Source organism: Seriola dumerili, unplaced genomic scaffold (genome assembly GCF_002260705.1).
Source record: "Seriola dumerili isolate Sdu_G_001 unplaced genomic scaffold, Sdu_1.0 BDQW01000321.1, whole genome shotgun sequence".
Lineage (NCBI taxonomy): Eukaryota > Metazoa > Chordata > Actinopteri > Carangiformes > Carangidae > Seriola > Seriola dumerili.
In genome coordinates this window covers 1,623,230-1,641,812 of record NW_019174576.1, presented here as the reverse complement: position 1 = coordinate 1,641,812, position 18,583 = coordinate 1,623,230, and the positions used below count along the sequence as shown (strand labels likewise).

General features: G+C 40.3%; 2 protein-coding genes across 7 annotated transcripts in view; both read left to right on the top strand.

The window, feature by feature from the left end:
* evi5 (ecotropic viral integration site 5) overlaps positions 1-10,050 on the top strand; it is a 34,250-nt gene extending 24,200 nt beyond the window's left edge. For all 6 annotated transcript variants that reach the window (XM_022759374.1, XM_022759373.1, XM_022759369.1 and 3 more), the window contains 2 exons: positions 5,349-5,444; positions 8,143-10,050. In XM_022759374.1, coding sequence (XP_022615095.1) covers positions 5,349-5,444; positions 8,143-8,412 — 366 coding nt within the window. In that variant the 3' untranslated portion in view covers positions 8,413-10,050. The remainder of the gene's footprint in view (positions 1-5,348; positions 5,445-8,142) is intronic.
* Positions 10,051-12,661: 2,611 nt separating this feature from the next.
* gfi1 (growth factor independent 1 transcriptional repressor) lies at positions 12,662-16,440 on the top strand. Its single transcript, XM_022759378.1, has 6 exons — positions 12,662-12,873; positions 13,536-13,721; positions 14,376-14,752; positions 14,993-15,130; positions 15,270-15,435; positions 15,548-16,440. Exons 1-6 carry the CDS (start codon positions 12,762-12,764, stop codon positions 15,724-15,726), a joined length of 1,158 nt encoding a protein of 385 aa, XP_022615099.1. The 5' UTR covers positions 12,662-12,761; the 3' UTR covers positions 15,727-16,440.
* Positions 16,441-18,583: the final 2,143 nt, after the last annotated feature.

Here is an 18,583-nt window from a genome sequence, read left to right as displayed (position 1 = left end):
TACAGTGGAAGGAAAAAGAAAAAACACTTTTAAATTGCCCTCCATTTCTGCATAAATTCTTCTTGAAATGTGGTGAGATCTTCATCCAAGTTACAATTATGAACAAACACACTCTATATTATTATTATTATTATTATTATTAGCATTAGCGACACACAGATCTATTGTTCTTGTCCACATTGAAAACATCAACTAAACATCCACTGTGTAGCCTGGAGACAGTATGTGAGTGGCAGCAACAGAAGCTAATTGGAATCAGGAGTTATCAAACCTGGAGATCGGAGGTGTGGGTTAGAGCCACTTTGATGTATTACAAAACACTTTGTATATGTTTGCTATTCAAGAATTTACAAGAAACATCTGCTGATGTGAACCAGGCCTTGCAAAAGAGAGCACAGAAGAAGATTTAGAATCAACTTTTGTGGATTTGCATAAAGCTGAAAAGGGTTACAGAGTCACCCAATTAAGCAGCGGCTTTCCTGCTCTCAGAGAGCTCCTTGACTCTCCACAGCACTGCTGAGAAAATGTTTAGTTAGGTGATGTAGCAGAACAATGACCCTAAACATCAAAGTAAATATACTACAGAATATAAATGTGCTCAATAAAGACACAAAAGATTATAATTGCCTGTGTGATATTAACTCAGAAACACTGTGTTTGTTGACATTAGACTTAGATGAAGATCAGATCACATTTCATCACAAACCAGGTTATTCTAATGGTTTCACACACTTTTTCTTGCCAATGTGAACTTCCTTCAGACAGACAGACAGAAATATCCTGCACAGGAATGTGTGTAGTGACCAAACTGAGTTACTGTATATTATTATTTTAGAGGGTTTGATTGGTCAGTTTGTTTGATAGTGGTTATTTCACATGATGGATTTCTGTATATGTAGTTCATTCTTACTCTTCTTACAGACTGTCAAAGTGCGAGCATCTGAATCTGATAGTAGTTGATGTCTTGTTTAAACATGTTTCCATGGAGACACCAGTGTCAAATCTGATCAAATCAGATTTGATCATGAAACTGTGGCTTGTTTAGTCACAAATATGTTATGTTACAGAGAAATGCTTTACATTTAAAACTTACACACTGAAACTGTGTGTAGGGTACAGAGTGCAGATGTGTGTTTACAAATGACAGTAAAAGCAAAAAATCTGCCTCAAAACAGAATTTTTTTTTTTTTTTCCACACCTTTCAATCAGATCGACAAAGGAGGTGTTGCATCACACACACAGATTTTCTGTAGTTGCTCTGCAAGAAATGACGGCGTCTTATTTTTTGTTATCTAGTTCATTGTATCTCAGAGCCGTGAATAATTTGTCTACTTGTATTTTTGGTCAAATGTTAAAATATTTTGGAACGGTGGGTGAGGACTCTTTCGGTCACAGTACTTGCATATAAACTCACTCCCGGTGTGAACACGTCTCGACGAACAAGAGTGAAGAAACCAGTATTTATCCCCAAACAAATGTAACGTTACACACAACAAGGGTGACCAAAACAAATACAGGCCTGTTCTTACAGCACCAACACTCAACAGTAATGATTGATAACAGATAAAATAATGTTGTTTGAGGGCTCAACACTTTTCATATGACTAAATGCGTCAGTGGATAAATGTGAATGAATAAATGTGGATAAATATGAATCTTTAACACTTAAAAATTGCTTGTTTCTATGTTGAAATCGAGATTAGCGACTTTTACGCACATCCTGTGTATTTCGAAGATTCTGTTGCCTCTGTTCCTGGTAATTGGTTGGTTGTAAACTGGGGACTTCACACAAGCTGGATGTGAGATATTAATGTTTAATACTGTGTTTTCAGGTCTATTAATACTGTATGTTGTCAGAAATGGTATCGTTACCTTTTCTTAAAATTATTCCAGTGTTGTGAGCAGTTCTCAGCAAGTGGGATAAATTCATGTTTTTGGATGAGTCAAGAGACATTTTTGTCTCATCACAAATGACTGTCTCCCTCGGTCTGACTTGCTAGTGAGCCCACATATGTTCTCATGAGGTGTTAATACTTTGAAATTTTCCAAAGTTTCCAAAATTGTTGTCATCAAGCTTATTGATCATCAGCACCGACCAGTGGAAAAGAATCAAATTGATCATGTATGAATGTATAGAGATGTTCTTTTGGGTTCAAGACACAGCCCAGGCTAAGACTGAGGAAGCTGTTGTGTTCACGTTATTTTATAATTTTGTCCATGCAATTAGGCTTAAAATCACAGGTTTAATTACTTTTAATGTAGTCTATGCATGTCTATTATGCATGTTTATTTTTAATTATACATAAGATAAAATAGCCAACACTTCAACTTAAAAATAATACAATCGGTGCAAGATGATAGTTTTGAATTATTTAACATTTTAATGATATTGCACAGGGGTGTACTCAGTTTTGTTGAGTACTGCATATTCTTAATGTTTCAGTTCCTCAGCGTCATCCATGCACTCTGATTGGATGGCAGAGAAAACGCTGCAGTAATGTAGAGAGTTGATCTGCTGAAGTTGAACAGTTTTTAGTTGGAGCTGCTCAACAAGCAAGTGCATTGCAAGCTACGCCGAAAACACAAGCTGCTTGCAAGATGCTTCAAACCCATTACAGTATATAAACATGTTATAAATGGTTTATAACCTACAGTAGTGTAGTTCAATACAGTAAAAAAAACGTTAATTAATGCAATAGTCAACAACTATAACTCTTCCTCTACCAAAACACAGCTGTATTAATAGGCCTTCATAAAACTTATAATTCTGTACATTAATAACCTTAAGTTAAGTGCCACTGATTCAGCGTAAATATCAGCTGCTTGAACTGACAGTCAAACCAGAAACGTGGGTCACCTTTGCTTTGAGCTACAGACTGCTTTGTTGGAAACAGTTGTGACTTTGACCCAGCGGAGCAGGCCCTCCCCTTTGTAAATGCACTCCTGAGTGTAAGGTGTTTCAAATGGTTTAAGCTGAAGGCCTAGACTATTTATAAGTATGACACCTACAACAAAACCTCCCCCTCTTCCCTTTCACAGGCATACACAATCACACAGTGTGGTCTGAGGTTTTGTTACTAAGTGATAGAGCAAAACATGCAACACCAAAACTTTACCACTACCGCCCTCGTACTCTTTAGAATCTGTGTAATGAACACAGCTGGGTGTGTCATAAAAAAGCACTCTTTGCTTGGTATGATTGTTTATTTATTTTGTCAGGAGCAAGGTATTAAATCAAACCTCTGTCTGACCAAAAATCACGATTCCTGCTCTATAAGTTGTTGTTGTGGGTGAACATTTTGCTTCAGTTTCAAAAAAGGGAGAAAAAAAAATCAGATTCTTTGCTTCCTCCTCAGAAGGTGACGCATATTGATAGGGATGATTTGCAGCTCGGTTTTAATGCGAGAGGTCAGAGGTCACGGAGATCAGACAGATTATCTTTGTCTGAGCCTGAATACCGAGTATAGAATTCAGAGCAGTGTCAGATATGGATGAAGTTGTAGTCATATATATCTTATCATCCTTCATGATTACAAAGGTAATGTTTCAGAGGTTCAGTGAACAGATACAAATTGATGACAAACACTGAATGATGATGGAAAATGTTGTCAGTGAAACTGAGATGTCTAGAAAGGTTTATGTAGGATTCTTTCACTACCACAGTCCTGGCCTCTGCTTAATGCCACAGCGCCACTGTCTCTGGGTTGATAGGAAGTGGTTTCACATCTTGAAGCAGAGACTCTACCAAAGGTGACATGCATGGTTTATTTTGAGGTTTCTATTACATACTCAGAGATTTATACAAAATGTTTTAGCTTATAAGGGACATTGTGATGTTTACTCTGTATTTGTCATGTTGTTGTGGGAAATATGTTTCATCAGTCTTACACGTAAAAAAAAAAAGAAGAAGAAATTCTAGTGACACATCTGTGGTAAAGCTTAAAATGTTAACATGGCACTTAAAGATTTTAGGTTTTTTTTTTTTTTTTTTTAGAACTCATATCTGCTCTTTACTGAGAAGCAGCTAAATGATAAAGGAAAGTTTAATCATACAACAAAGATAACATAAATCATCATTTCACACTACAGCTGTGAATTTTCACATATCCTTCACAAAGGTCTTTGCAGATTCAGAATAAAGCACACATCGCCACAACAATGGAGACACAGTGTAAAACACTTTGTGCTGATACTGTCAAATGAAATTCTAGTGCAGTTCATGGAAACTTCTCTTATGAGCTGTGATTTTTTTTTTTCTTTTTTTTCCTTTTCTCACTCATTCAAGACGTGATGATGTTTGTTGAGATCAAAGAAATGCTCGGTTCACTGCTGTCGATGCTTTAAACAAATGTAACTTTTCTACCATGTCATTATACATAGTCTTTGAGGCTGCAGGAACGTGTGTGTGTGCACGTGTGAGTGAGTGAGTGAGTGAGAGAGAGAGAGAGAGACACGTTTCACATTTGTCTACAGTCTGACACCTGGTTATTCACACAGCTGAACATGAGGAAGTCTTATTAACTGCCTGCCCCTTATTGTTGCAGTGTTTTGGAGCGGGGAAACCTCAAAAACAACAGATCCTCGTATTAATCTCACTTGTTTGTGTCTCCTTGTGAAAAAAAAAGCCCTACTGGGACCCACCAAACCCAACCCCATTTCACCACAGGAATCAAAAACCCTGTCTGTATTTTGAGGTGAAGCCTCAGTCCACATCTCTACCTCAACACCAAAGCCCTGCTGTGTACCGTCTTTCTTTTTTTGTCTTGGTGTTTCTGTGCTGCAGCCTGTAGCTTGAACTCCTCTGTGCACCCGTCACTGGTCTCACAGTAAGAACTGGCGAGTTCAGGTGGTGTGATTGAGGTTTGAAAAGAGAGTTTGTGTTTGTCCCCAATGCTTGCAGATGTCTTTGCTGATGAAGGTAAACATCACATGGACTGTTTAACTGTTAAAGCTAACAAGCAGCTTTCATCCCCAGGGCCCCAGGAGGAAATCAAGCACAAATGACACTGTCTTGTGTTTCCTCTGACATCTGTCACTTTACTCGCCCACCACACATGCAGGGCACTTCGTCATGCTGCTTTTTTAGAAATGGAGCTCCAGCGTCCGACGCCTTTTGTACTGAATGTGCAGTAGCTCGCAACAATGAATATCAGTGGGTATTCATCAAGACGTCACTGAAATTTCCAGAATCTAGTTATTTTAAGTGTATGCTGCATTTTCCATTTAGTCCTGGGTTTAACCACATAAGTCTAAGCTAGAATGTTTTGTCAACGTCCTCTGTAGGAAAGCCTCCTGCATCACTCAGTGCTGTAGCTTTTAAAAAATAAACTCATCTCCTCTATTAACAGAAAGAAGAAGGAAAGGTCCAAGGCCAGCTGAACCACACAGACTCGAGCCAGTACATCCGTGACCTCAAAGACCAGATAGCAGAACTAAAACATGAGGTGAGCAGCATCAGGTCTAATGCTAATCATGCTAGCTTATGTTTCAACCGTTTTTTGTTGTTTTTTTCCTTGTAAAGACTCAAGTTTAGTTGTCACTGTTTCTTTTCATCTAGCTTTTGAAAGGTTTCAAAACATTCCCTCAGATATGGTTTTACTTTGAAGCTAACAAATTAGAAGTGTTAACTACACCCAGAGATTTCCTGTGTGGAGCTAACACTGCACAGCTCGTGTGAATACCCTACAAATGTTTTTAAACCAAGCTCATCACAGAGTAAAGCCAAGACAGATAATAAGGTGTACCTACATTTACAACTTAAACATTATAACTGAAAATTTGATTTTAAGTAAGATGTGATTCATTTAAATATATATAGCAATATATGTTGGTATATAGAAATATATAGTAATGCTACTATACTATGACTTTCTTTTGACTAACTATACTGTGATTTATTTATGGGGCGACATGGCGGAGGCACGTTTTTATGGCTTTTTATTCCGTTAAAAAAATATGTCATAGTATAGTAAGCCTTACTGTACTATGACGTTGTTATACCTTACTATACTATTACCTATTAGTACTATAATGTATATAGCTTATATAATATACTATAACGTTTTTATTACTTTTTATGCCTTACTAAGCAAGGCATAAAAAGTAATGAAAACTCATAGTATAGTAAGTCATAAAAACATGTTATAGTGTACTAATAGGTAACAGTATAGTAAGGCATAAAAAAAAGTCATAGTATAGTATGCCTTTTTATGCCTTACTATACTGTTACCTATTGGTACACTATAACATATGTTTTTATGACTTATTATACTATGACTTTTTTTTATACCTTATACCACACATTTCCAGTTCTGTCTTTTGTCTTTTTTTTTGGTTGTTGGGACTGTTATCGAGATTTGGATCAACTCCAAACCATGACAGAAGGGAGCTGATCCATCCTGTCATAAACTGCCTAAGACCCTAAGGAGGGGGCCGCTTTATTATGGGTTTGGCAGTTGAATTCTGTTGTGGTTTTGGTTGGAAGGTGGAATAGGGAGACCCAGAGTTCCCTGAATCAACTGCTGCCAGGGACCACACCTGAAAAAGATAAATGAATAAATAAATATAGAGGCAGTGGAAATGGTCGTTACTTACTTGTCAGTGACCAAATAGATAAGTAGTTACTCTAACACTAGTTTCAAGAGAAAATATTATATATTATTATTAGTAGGTTCTTGCTTACTTCCTGCAGATCAGTTATGTACAGGAACAATAGCATATCGTTACTGAAAACAGGCAGTGAACTGTGGTTAAATTGAGCTGCATGCATGAACTTCTTCTGTCTCTATATGAAGGCAGTGCAGTCACACAGTCATTTCCTCTCTCACTTGGTTTTTCATGGTGGTCATCTTAGGTTAAGAGTGGCCTGCTATGAATCACGCGAGCTCATGTGGCTGCACTGAGCAAAACTGAAAATGGCTCAATACCAAGTTCCACCATCATCCTCCGTCACAATCTGCATTAAAACCTGCATCATATAGCTGGAACTTTTTGCTGTTGCCAGTCAGATGTTGATTAGATCACAATTTCCTTTTTGCGTGACAACAACAGGAAGGTAGACTCCCATATTTAGACAGGTGCAGGTAAACAAGGGCTTATTTTTGTTTTTTTGTGCATTGTGTACTGTGCTCTGAACTGGCCTCTGAATGCGTCTCTTCCTTCATGTCTGTCTGCTGAATGGCAGGCCGTCCCAGGTGAGTTGGCACAGATGTGCCTTGTAACCTTCAGTGGTTGAAACCTGACCTTGTGTTGACCTTCATCTCATTGGCTGTGTGGCCCCAACTGTAACCCCCGTCTGGGTCTGCTTAATTCATAGCAAGGGAGGCGGTCCTGGATGCTCCCGTAGGAAAGGGAAGAGAAATCAGACGTGGGGAAGATAACCTTACATACATGAAAGTTTGTTTCTGAGTGCGGCTAGAATGATCTCACCCCCCCCCCCAGCTGGTTGATCTGGCGTCGCGTTAACTTCCCACCTCTGATGAACAGCAGACAACAGCCCCTTGCTGTGGGACACATTCAGGACCACACCCTTGAATTATACAACAGCTTTGTCCCAACTCTATACTACATACTGATTGTAAGAAAGTTTTCAGTTCATTCTCACTGGAAATGTGACAAAATAAAGGACACTCACCAGAGACCTCAGTGTGGACAGGAAACGGTTCATTGACTCTGTTGTCCCACCATGTGATGTACAGCTCGAAACAGTTCAAACTAATTTGAACTAACTAACAGAAATATCTCAGAAAACAAAATATAAAGCATTAAATCTTTGCAAAACCATTTAGTTTTTTACATGCATTGTTTTTGTTATACTATACTGTAAATATGATAATATAGTATATACTGTATCCTGCTGATGTGTAGTATGGAATTGGGCCACAGTTCATACTTTATCACATTATTTCCTTGAGGTTTTTGGTTGAATTGCTGCCTGCATGTCAGATTTGTTAAAGACATCTGTTTCTGTTTGTGCCGGTGATATGAGTAGAATATCACTGACTGCCAAAGAGTTTTAAATAGTTTGCTCCTGTCTTTGTTTTCTCCCTCAGAAGTTACACATCTGTCTTTTGCTCATTTTGCATGCAAGATAACAAACGGTCTTTGCATTGCTCCTAATACTCATCGTTCTTCCTCTCACAGATTTGCTGCTTAAAAGGGCAGAGGGGCTTGGCCAGCCAGCCCACTTTTGATGGGATCCACATCGTCAATCACTATGCGGGGGATGATGAGTCCTACCAGTCTTCAGATGAAGATGGAGTCAAGGACCCCAGCCTCAAGGACACCCAGCAGAGCAGCAGCAGCAGTAGCCGTATCAGACTGCACCCCAACCTCGGGGACAGCGAAAGCGAGGAGGATGACGGGGAGGCCCTGCGGCTCTCTGTCCCTCAGAGCAAGTCCACCACTGTGTGACAAGCAGGGGTTGCCTGCCAGAGTCGGGACACAGGCTGTCAACACTCACTGACGAAGAGGGGGTGTTTCCAGCAACCATTTCAGAGGAGAAGTCTGGATGTGGAGTTCTGAGTTTCAGAGAGGATATACATCAACATTTCATATCACGAGAATCACACTTAACGGATTTAGTTTTTTTTCTGTTTCGTTTACCTCCTATTTGTAGTTTTTGTTATCTTCTTGAGGGCAGCAAACACCTGACAGCTGGCACATCATCAGTCTGGACCTGAGCAAAGAGTTAAATTATATGGAACGTATTAAACTCTACTGGACCACAGAAACTGGAGGAGGAGGAGGAGGAGGTGGAGAAAGAGAAAGAGAAAGGGGAGGGGTTGAGGGAGGAGGGGCAGTCTGTCTGTCAATCCGCCCCCCTGTCGGTACACCACAGAGAAAGAGACTGTGCAATAAAACATTTTATGCTCTACTACACACTTCATCCAATGTATTTTTATATTTTTAAAGCATTTTATAAATGAACATCAACAGCGTATTGATGCCGTTACTACTAAGTGTCCGTCATGCAGAGGCAGAATTGTATGAGTGCTGTGTGTGTATATATAAATATATATGTATGGTGTTGATGAGCTTGGTCAGAGCCTGGTATCAAAGCCACTTGTATCAGCCAGCGTTGATTGAGGTAATGATGACCTTTAGGCCTTAGCACATGCCGCATGCCTTTCACCTGGGCTGGTGTATCACAAGCTCGTTGTGACATCTGAATACTTGTAGATATGTAAATGTGTATTAAGTTTGTTTGCTTATTTGTTTTGTTTTTTTTCTCAACTCCTTTTGAACTTGAACATATGTATCTCTTGCATATCTGACGGTTAGAATATATTGTACAATACAGAAAAAAGGGACATATAGTTTAGTTTATTATGGTAACACAAATGACAAATCTGGTTTTTGAGATGAGTGAGTTGAATTCCTGTTAAGAGAAAAAGATCTTTCCTCCTTAGAAGACATCATCTAACATGAATAATGAGTGCAGACAGAAGAGGACAGATTTGTTGCTCAGAGTTCTCTGAAAGCATCCAGACTTCACTTTCACAATGAGCTGTGCAGAGCAGCACATAGGCCGATGAGTCAAACATGAGTAATGTCTATCATATGTTTTTGTGCATCACAAATTGACGGTCCTAGGGAGCTGGAGATGGGAGATAAGACAACATACGTTTGTACACTTTATAACATCTGGAGAAGAATCGGGAGTGGCACCAAAGTAAGCACTAAGTTCTGTATGGTGCTCAAGCACAAGCTAGATCCACTCCATTTCATGTGCAAGGACCTGGATGTGTAAGAGTGAATTTTTCTGAATGTCCATACTGAACACTAACTCCTGTATTCAGTGAAAGACAGTCAGTTCCAGGAAACAGAAAAGACTGTGACTTTGACTTGGTAATTACTATGTCCCTTTGATGAACAAGATACCCGCTGTGTCATTTGACGGGAGAGGAACACTTCATGGCACTTTTCAAGTCTGCAGTGCAGTAACACATGGCAACACTATGGAGCAGTCAGCACACTCTGGGGACTAAATGAGACTGTTGTATGTGTATGTGTGTGTGTGTGTGTGTGCGTGTGCGCGCGTGCGATGAGTTCATAATAAAATGTTTGATAAACTCCTGGCCTGGCGTGTGTGTCTTGATGGTGGCAGATCTCTAACCTGCTCTCACAGACTTTAGGCTTAGCTCTGCCTTCCTCTGTGAAGATTTTCTGCTTAGATTGACTGTTTCAGGAAGTGATTTCTCGCGGTTTTCAGAGCTGAGCCTCAACTACTAATCATTTCATGCAGAAAACCACATTTTAAAAGCGGGTTCTCATCAGCCACTCAAAGAATAACAAGGTTTGTATAATTACCAGATGATTATGAATGTGTTTTTTTGTTTTAATTATTGATCTTTAAGGAGAGTGTGGTTGTGATGGCCAGTGATCTAAGTGTGATGTTATATTTTATATTGCAGTGATTGATTATGCTCGCGGGTGTTTGGAACGTGCAGCTCACGGCGCAGTGAAAGTCAGTGACAATTTATTCAAATTCTGACAAGCTGGTTGTAAAACTTCAGTCCATGTGATTTTTCCTGCGCGTGATTATGTTTCCACAAAAATACGATTTAGATCGTTTCAACCATCTTGCGTCGCAAGTCTGGATTCACAGTTAACATGAGCTAAATTTCAGCTTTTTAAATATAAACAAATTTATTAAATAGCCTACAAGTTATGTTTTTTATAAATGTTTGAAGGCGCGTCCAGGCATGTTCACCATAACAAGAGGCATTAAAATCAAAGACTGTGGTGCCATGTGGGAGGAGATGACTCATTTAGTGTTTTCACATATAGATGCCCTTCTTAAAATCTGAATTTCATCAGAGTCGGATTTAAATTATGCGGAAGTTATAAGGAAATTGATTTAATATATTCAGCGTTAAAACGAGCGGAGGGAACTAAAATCTTCTGCCTTCAGACAAACTGGCTTCTGCAATAAACGGGTACTGATGAAAACTTTTAATATTATTATTAAGCTATAGTAGTAGCCTATTATTGTTGGGACATTAGGCCTGTTGTATTCAACTCTTTACTATCATGGAAGGATGACACCGTTGTTGCGCGGCGTTGTGAAACTCCTCTGCCGGCCTATCTTTCTGTTTTTTATCGGTTCTGGCCTCATATCTTCACCAGCACGGTGTCCGGATGCCGCGGCCGTGATGAGTCTAATCGAGCCGGGGCATGTGGAGCTTTGATTTCCTGTCCTTCATTCACTGATAGGCTGCTCCGCCTGTGGCCAACCTGTGCCGTTAATCCATCCAGTGTAGAAGTACAGAGGTGGGATATAATATTGTGTTCATGCTAAAGCTGTTTGAAACCATCTATTATTCCATGGGAGTTCTCAGTTTGTGTTTCGGCAGACCTTTGTACTTGTGGAGGATTTGAATTGAGCTGATTTACTGATGAGTAGAAAATGTTAGTCACCGGGTGTGTCAGTTTAACTCAGCTCTGTATGTGGTAAAACTCCACATATAATAATAGATGATTCAATATAATAAATTTCATTCATATTGATTATTGATCATCAAAGTGCATCCACTCCATCACTATAAAAGTTACAGGATTCATTTAATGTATCGCACCTGGATAAAAGACACCACGCAGGACGCGCAGCTCTCTCCTCTCTATTGTTCCGTGCGTAATGACGCTCAATAGCCGCTGTAATCTGCGTCCTGAGCGAACAGAAAACAAACTGTCTCTATTATAGGGCTTCTTCCTTTTCAGCATAATGCCCAGGGTAACGTGAAACTGTCACCGCAGGCGCGAGTACGGCGAGTGTCTGTCACATAATAACAGTCCTTGAGATCAACTGACCAGCGGACCGGAACAAAGCTGCGCCAAACTCTGTCCTGCGTGGAGCAAAGTGTCATTCATATGCGTTTTATGTATAGATTTATAGGCTACTGAATTATTGCCAATGCCATTCTCTCATATTATTTTAGGCAACATTATAGCGGTGTTGCAATTGTGTCTATAAGTGACTCAATATTAAGCGACTACACAGTCGGGTCAGAGTTTCCCCCACCTCTTATATTTTACCACTAGGTGCTACATGCAGGTTCAACAAGACACCCTGGGGTGCGCCCCCGCGTTTCCTCTCCCTCTGCCCCCCTCCAAAGATTGAGTAAAGCGCTGATAAACCGTGTATCTCCTCCGACGTGTGACACGAACTGCAGCCTGGCAGCTCCAGGCGGTAGGATAAACACAGCAAAAAAATTTAAAAAATCAAGTTACTTAGATTCAGACTTATTGTCTGATTTCTATTTTGAAACAAAGAAATAAAATGAAGAGCTGATAATTCCCCGGCTGTTTCTTGAAAGTAGAGCAAAGGCACACCACCGCGTCATATAGGCCTAAATTATCAAGTCAAGTCCTGAAATGAGTGACGCTGCTTTGGGGAGACATGACAAGAAGTCGCCCCCGCTGCAGACTATTTTCCTATCACCTGTAACCACCTCGGGCTGCACGCTGACTAAAACACTGCATGCGGGTGTATTTACTTGCAGCGGGGTGAGCGGGGGAGCCGCAGCACAGACACCTGTCCATGCAACACCTGGCGGACGGAACGGGACTGGACTCAGTCGGCGCATGCTCCGTCGTCAGGTTGAACTCTGTTATTTAAAGCACTTGGGACCCACATCTCCCCTCCAGAGGAGACCAAGTGTCTGCAGGGTTCAGAGCGAGCAGCACCGAGCATATAAGGAATCCTCTTTGCCGCTGGATTATTATTGTCACTATCGGTGGTTTCTGCTCTCAGGTCAGAGATGCCTCGATCCTTCTTGGTGAAGAGTAAGAAGGCGCACAGTTACCACAAGCCCCGGTCTTTAGAGGATGATTTCAGCAGGCTGGATTCTATACTGACGCAAATCTGCTCAGGTATGTGCAAAATGACGAAATAAATTAATCATTAAACCCTTTTTTTTCTCATCCCATCTGATGAAAGCTAATGGCCCGATGTTTTTTTTTTTCTAAATAAAAACTATCTTTGAGTGCGTGGACTGCTGACAGGAGGAGAGCAAATTAAAGTGAAACTGTGCACAGAAGTACAACTGATTTGTAGTTTTAAGGTCTGGAAAGAGTCGTTCAGATTATTAATATTGGCTTCAAAACGTGTTTTTTTTCCCGAAAAAAAAAAAAAAAAAAAAAATCCCTTTAAAAATTAAATAATTTTATTAAACAAAATGTAAGCTGAATTACTGATGTTGACACAGTTGGTTCTGCGATGTTATGATGACGAAAAATCACCTCGATAGATACATTTAAACGTTAGAGTGTCGCAAGTTTTGTTTTTGTTGTATCACCATTGTTTTTCTTTCATGTTAAATTAAAGGTTACTAATAGAAATAAGGTGATATTGGTCTAAACTTTAGGTAATTTTGTACATCTAATAAATCTTGACAATTCACCTACACTGGCTTAAATGTACTGCAAGTGCCACCATTTATGTCATAGAAGATAAGAGAAGTATAATAGTCGCCTGGGCAGTTAATTAGGATGACCTTACTTGATGATGTTGACTGTCCTGTGTGTGTCCTCAGAGTCAGATAAGCTCCCAGATGAGAGCGACCTGACGGTGGACACGTATGGCCTCTCCCCGGACTCCCACCTGGCTGACGCTGCTGATTTCTCCCCAAAGTCTCCGCTCAGCTGCGCCGACAGTCTGTGCACTCGATCCCCGGACTACGAGGACTTCTGGAGGCCTCCGTCCCCCTCTGCATCACCGGGTACACAAACACGCGCGCGCACACACACGCGCGCACACACACGCGCGCGCACACACACACACACACCACTTATGATCTTGTACTATATAGAAACACATAAAAGGCCAAGAGGGGAAACAGTAAAAGCTTGATGAGGCTACAAAAACCACAAACATGAGGTAACAATACAAGTCGAATTCTTGTGTAGGAATAACTGTTTATTTTCCATTATGTGTATGAAATTTTCCGCACTATTTTGGAGCCATAACACTAAAATGTTAAGATGATCACTTCGGTTAAGTTACATAAAAACTTATGGGACCTTTGTGGTAGATATAGTGAGTTTACATATTTTGTGTATTGTTCTATAAGTAATTTACCTACTTAATCATATAGCCTACATATGATAGGAGTTCACTTGTTACATATAAAAGTGTAGGCCTATATAAGTGTGTTGGGCCTTGGAATAACTTTAACACAATTTTCTAAAGCTCATTGATTTATTTTAGCTATAGAGCACGCTCCTCTGTATCATCTGATATTCCTGGTTTCCATCATCAGGGAGATGTTCTCTGAAAGAACATTGCATGACTGACTTAAATCGGCTCCTGTGGGGCCCTGTAAACACCTCCTTTACATCAAATTTTCATCTGGCCTCTCTGTTCCCTTCTCCAGCTGATTCTGAGAAATCCCTGTCTCCTCTGGTTGACGACACCCAGCCCTTCACTGTCCCCTTCCGGCCCTACGCCTGGAGCAGCTACCCGGGGCCCGGGCTGAGGCCCCTGCTGCAGCAGAATCTACACCCGAGCATGGAGGTGGACCGGGGCCCGGCAGCGATGGCCTTTTACGGGGAGCAGAGTGCCCACTCAGCCCTGTACTCAGAGCAGGTTCTGGGAGAGGAGACTTACAGTGACTACAGGAGGCACGCTGCTGCTCTGCTGTTTCCTGAGGGAGGCCTGCGCGGGAAGAACCACAGCGTGAAGGCCCAGTCTGAGCTGCTGTGCTCCAGTCTCATCCTTAACGGAGCTTACAAGTGCGTCAAGTGCAGTAAGGTGAGGATGGAGCTGCATGCACAGCCTCGGCTACAGTCTGTGAATCATCTAATATACAAAACACCACAAGATCTGCAGCATGCATGATCCTATGTGACTTCAAGAAAACCCCAACCCTTGAGCAAGACACTAAATGGCTCTGAGCTGACACCTCCTTATTGAACAAAAAATATTTCTATTTTCATGAACCTTTATTGTTATTTCCAAAACTTCTACAACTTCTCGTTTCCCCCTCTTCAGGTGTTTTCTACTCCGCACGGTTTGGAGGTTCACGTCCGCAGATCGCATATCGGCACCAGGCCATTTGCGTGTGAAATTTGCGGCAAAACCTTCGGGCACGCAGTGAGCCTGGAACAACACAAAGCTGTGCACTCTCAGGTGACCTCACACGTTCACGTTCTACAGTTCACACCTTTTTTCTGCGTCTGCATCTTGTTGTCAACCTGTCTTCCTGTCAGGAAGGAGTGCGCTGACTTGAAGTCATGGGTTAAAAACCCGCCTCTACGTCTCGTTTCAGGAGAGAAGCTTCGACTGCAAAATATGCGGCAAAAGTTTCAAAAGGTCGTCCACGCTGTCGACGCACCTTCTCATCCACACCGACACCCGGCCATACCCGTGTCAGTACTGCGGGAAGAGGTTCCACCAGAAGTCCGACATGAAGAAACACACTTTCATCCACACAGGCAAGTGCAGCAGAAACACAGAAGCTTCATCCGGCACAAGTCAAATTGTTGCTCTTCCTATAATTTATATAATAATAATAATAATAAAAATGTTTTCTAATCGTTTTTTCAGGTGAGAAGCCGCACAAATGTCAGGTGTGTGGTAAAGCGTTCAGCCAGAGCTCCAACCTCATCACACACAGCAGGAAACACACCGGCTACAAACCTTTCGGCTGCGACCTGTGCGGCAAAGGCTTCCAGAGGAAGGTGGATCTGAGGAGACACAAAGAGACGCAGCACGGACTGAAGTGACCGAACACAACCTGTCCTGTCACCTGACTGTCCGTCCATGTTCTTACAAAGACAAAGAGAAACTCTGACAAAGACATTTTTAGACAAAAGGCATTTTTCGCCCAGTCGCTCCGCTGCCTGCTTCGGGACATCTTGTTGGATCAAGATTCATCATGATCCGCTATCAGCTCCGTAAAAACTGAATGAAAATATATATAATAATATTAACCAACGGCAGATTTTTTTTTAATTTATTCTATGCAGGAAAGACGTAAAAATCCTTAGATTATAACAAACAACAAACAAGGATTTTACAGTTGAAGACATCAGCAACACTAAACAGGCCTTTACATCCCACTGATTGACTGAAGGCCCAGAGAACCAGAGATAAGCTGTGAACTGTAGAAAACAGAGATATGATATGATGAAACATGATAAAACACATTTATCATGTTTGTACGTTGACTGATACGAATCAGCTTCAGTGGGCATTAAACCCAAAATATTTGTACTCACACTTCAATAAAAACCACCAGGAAAAGATGAAATCAGCGCTTCTCCAAAGACCAGAGGCTTTTATTTTGTTGGACTAATGTTGACAAAACAGCCTCCTAACACAGGAGGAGGGTCACTGCCCGCGTGTCAGCTGTTATATTTGATTTTTTTTTCTTCTTCTTCCATTTTGCACATTTTCTTGTCAAAATAAACGTTTTGTCGTTTACAAAACAAAATACATTACGCAACCTATTTGATTTTCTGTTTGGTTTTTATTGAATATGGAATAAAACCATGAGGTGAAATATGACTTCCTCTCCGAGTGAAATGAAATGAGACACATTTAAAGCTCTTTACTGGTTTCATCGCCAAAACTACAGCTAAAGTCTCCAGGAAGTGTCTTTTTGGCACCTTGCAGTCTCCGTAGTCAATAGGTTAAGTGTAATTAATTATGCACTACTGTATTACACGATAACCATGTTGTTATTATTATTATTATTATTATTATTATTATAAGTAAGTCTAGTGAAGTGGCTAATTTCCATGTCATTATCATGAATTATTTAAACATTTTTCTCGAGCAGTAAATTATCTATCATTAAAGTAAAACCAATTTATTTTAATCTTCCAGCCACAAAACAAAACTCGGAGTACAAGATGTTTTTGTTTTTTTTTTCTCAAAGTGTTGATGTAGCATGATCAACGCAAAGGCATTCGATAAAAACAGAAGGCCGGGCCGTTTCACCACCTTGCTGCCGTGATTGTGAATGCCCAGAGGCTGCTGTTTGTTTTGAACCCTGTCGCCATGTGTTTGGACCAACAAACAGTGTGAGCAGATTTAACCGTTAACCAAACGCCTATTTTACCCTCATGGCTGTTATTTTAAGAAAACGACTTTTGGCCCCAGCTCGCAGGCCAGGCACCACATGCAGCATGCTCGTGATCACTCAGAGGATTTGGTGCTGAGTTTCTTTTACTTTGGCTTTTGTTATCTGGATTGTTATCAAATGTGTTCTGAACAGAAATGGTTTAGTCTGGGTGGACTACAGCCACACCAGATGTAAAGAAATCCTACTGTGTGTGTGTGTACATTATATATATATATTATATATATATATATATATATATTATATATATATAATCAAAGTAGGAAATAAGAATCGGAAAAAACACTTTCCTATTCACCGCACATCAGAATGTTCAGTAGTTCAAGTTTTTACAGCAATACAGTATATGTATACTGTATTGTTTTAATATACTGGCATTATATATATATATATAGACATATATATACATATATACACGTCTATATATATATTAGGCGCAATATATACAGTAGGTAGGAAGTATGACTGACTGAAAATAATAAACCATAAATATGACAACAAATCCATTAATCTATAAGAGAGATACAATTATTTACATATAACCTCCATCACGTTGATACTATGGATTGAGCTGCTAGTTAGGTGACCTAAACGACTGTCTTGTTGATTACTTCATTCTTTCCCTGTGCCATTGTTTCTAACACTAACAAAACAAAAGAGAAACAATCAGTTAGTTGTCTTCCCTCAACATTGATTGAAATCACTGACTCACAAGGATTTTCTCTGCCTCACTTCCCCCCAGATCGTACAACATCCAGGCCTGCAAAAATACTGAATATTTTAAACCCCAAGACGAACAGACTGCTGGAGAACAGGAAAAGGCAAGCTCATTTAAAGCCAGGCTTACTGGAGCTGTGCGCGGTGGTTTAATGTGGCACAAGAGTGAGTCACGTCATTTACTGTATGTAAAAATAAACTTCAGGTGCAACAACATTCCATGCTGTAGAATTATTTTAAGAATACATGTTGAAGTGGTATTTTTGCAGAATGGCTCTTCTAACAGGAAATCACTAAGTAGATAAATTACAGAGGAAAATGCTGCCATCAGAAAAGGGCTCAGTCTCGGTGATGCTGAGTCTGATCACAGGGGAGTTCCCTCCTGATGCAATGAGTTTGTCATTAAGCGTCTTAACACTGAGGCAAACTCAAGCTGCCAGCGTGACCACAACACTTTGAACTACAAGGCAAAGGGGGCGATTTCAGGTGTGACACCTCATTGCGGTGCAGAGCGCATACAATGTGACTGAACTTTTCACAACAAACTCCACTCAGAACTTTTTATAAAATAAAAACAATGGAAACTATTTGGAAACAGTGAGGGATATTTTTTTTTTTTTATCTCATAAGGTATTACACTGTTCCCTCTGAGAAAAGCTCTTCAAGCACAATCTCAGAGAGAAGCTTTTCAAGCAAAAATCTTCAAACGAGCCATCAGGCCGACCAGATTTCCTCCAAGGGCACGGGTGGATTTTTTTTTTTTTTTTTTTTTTTTTTTT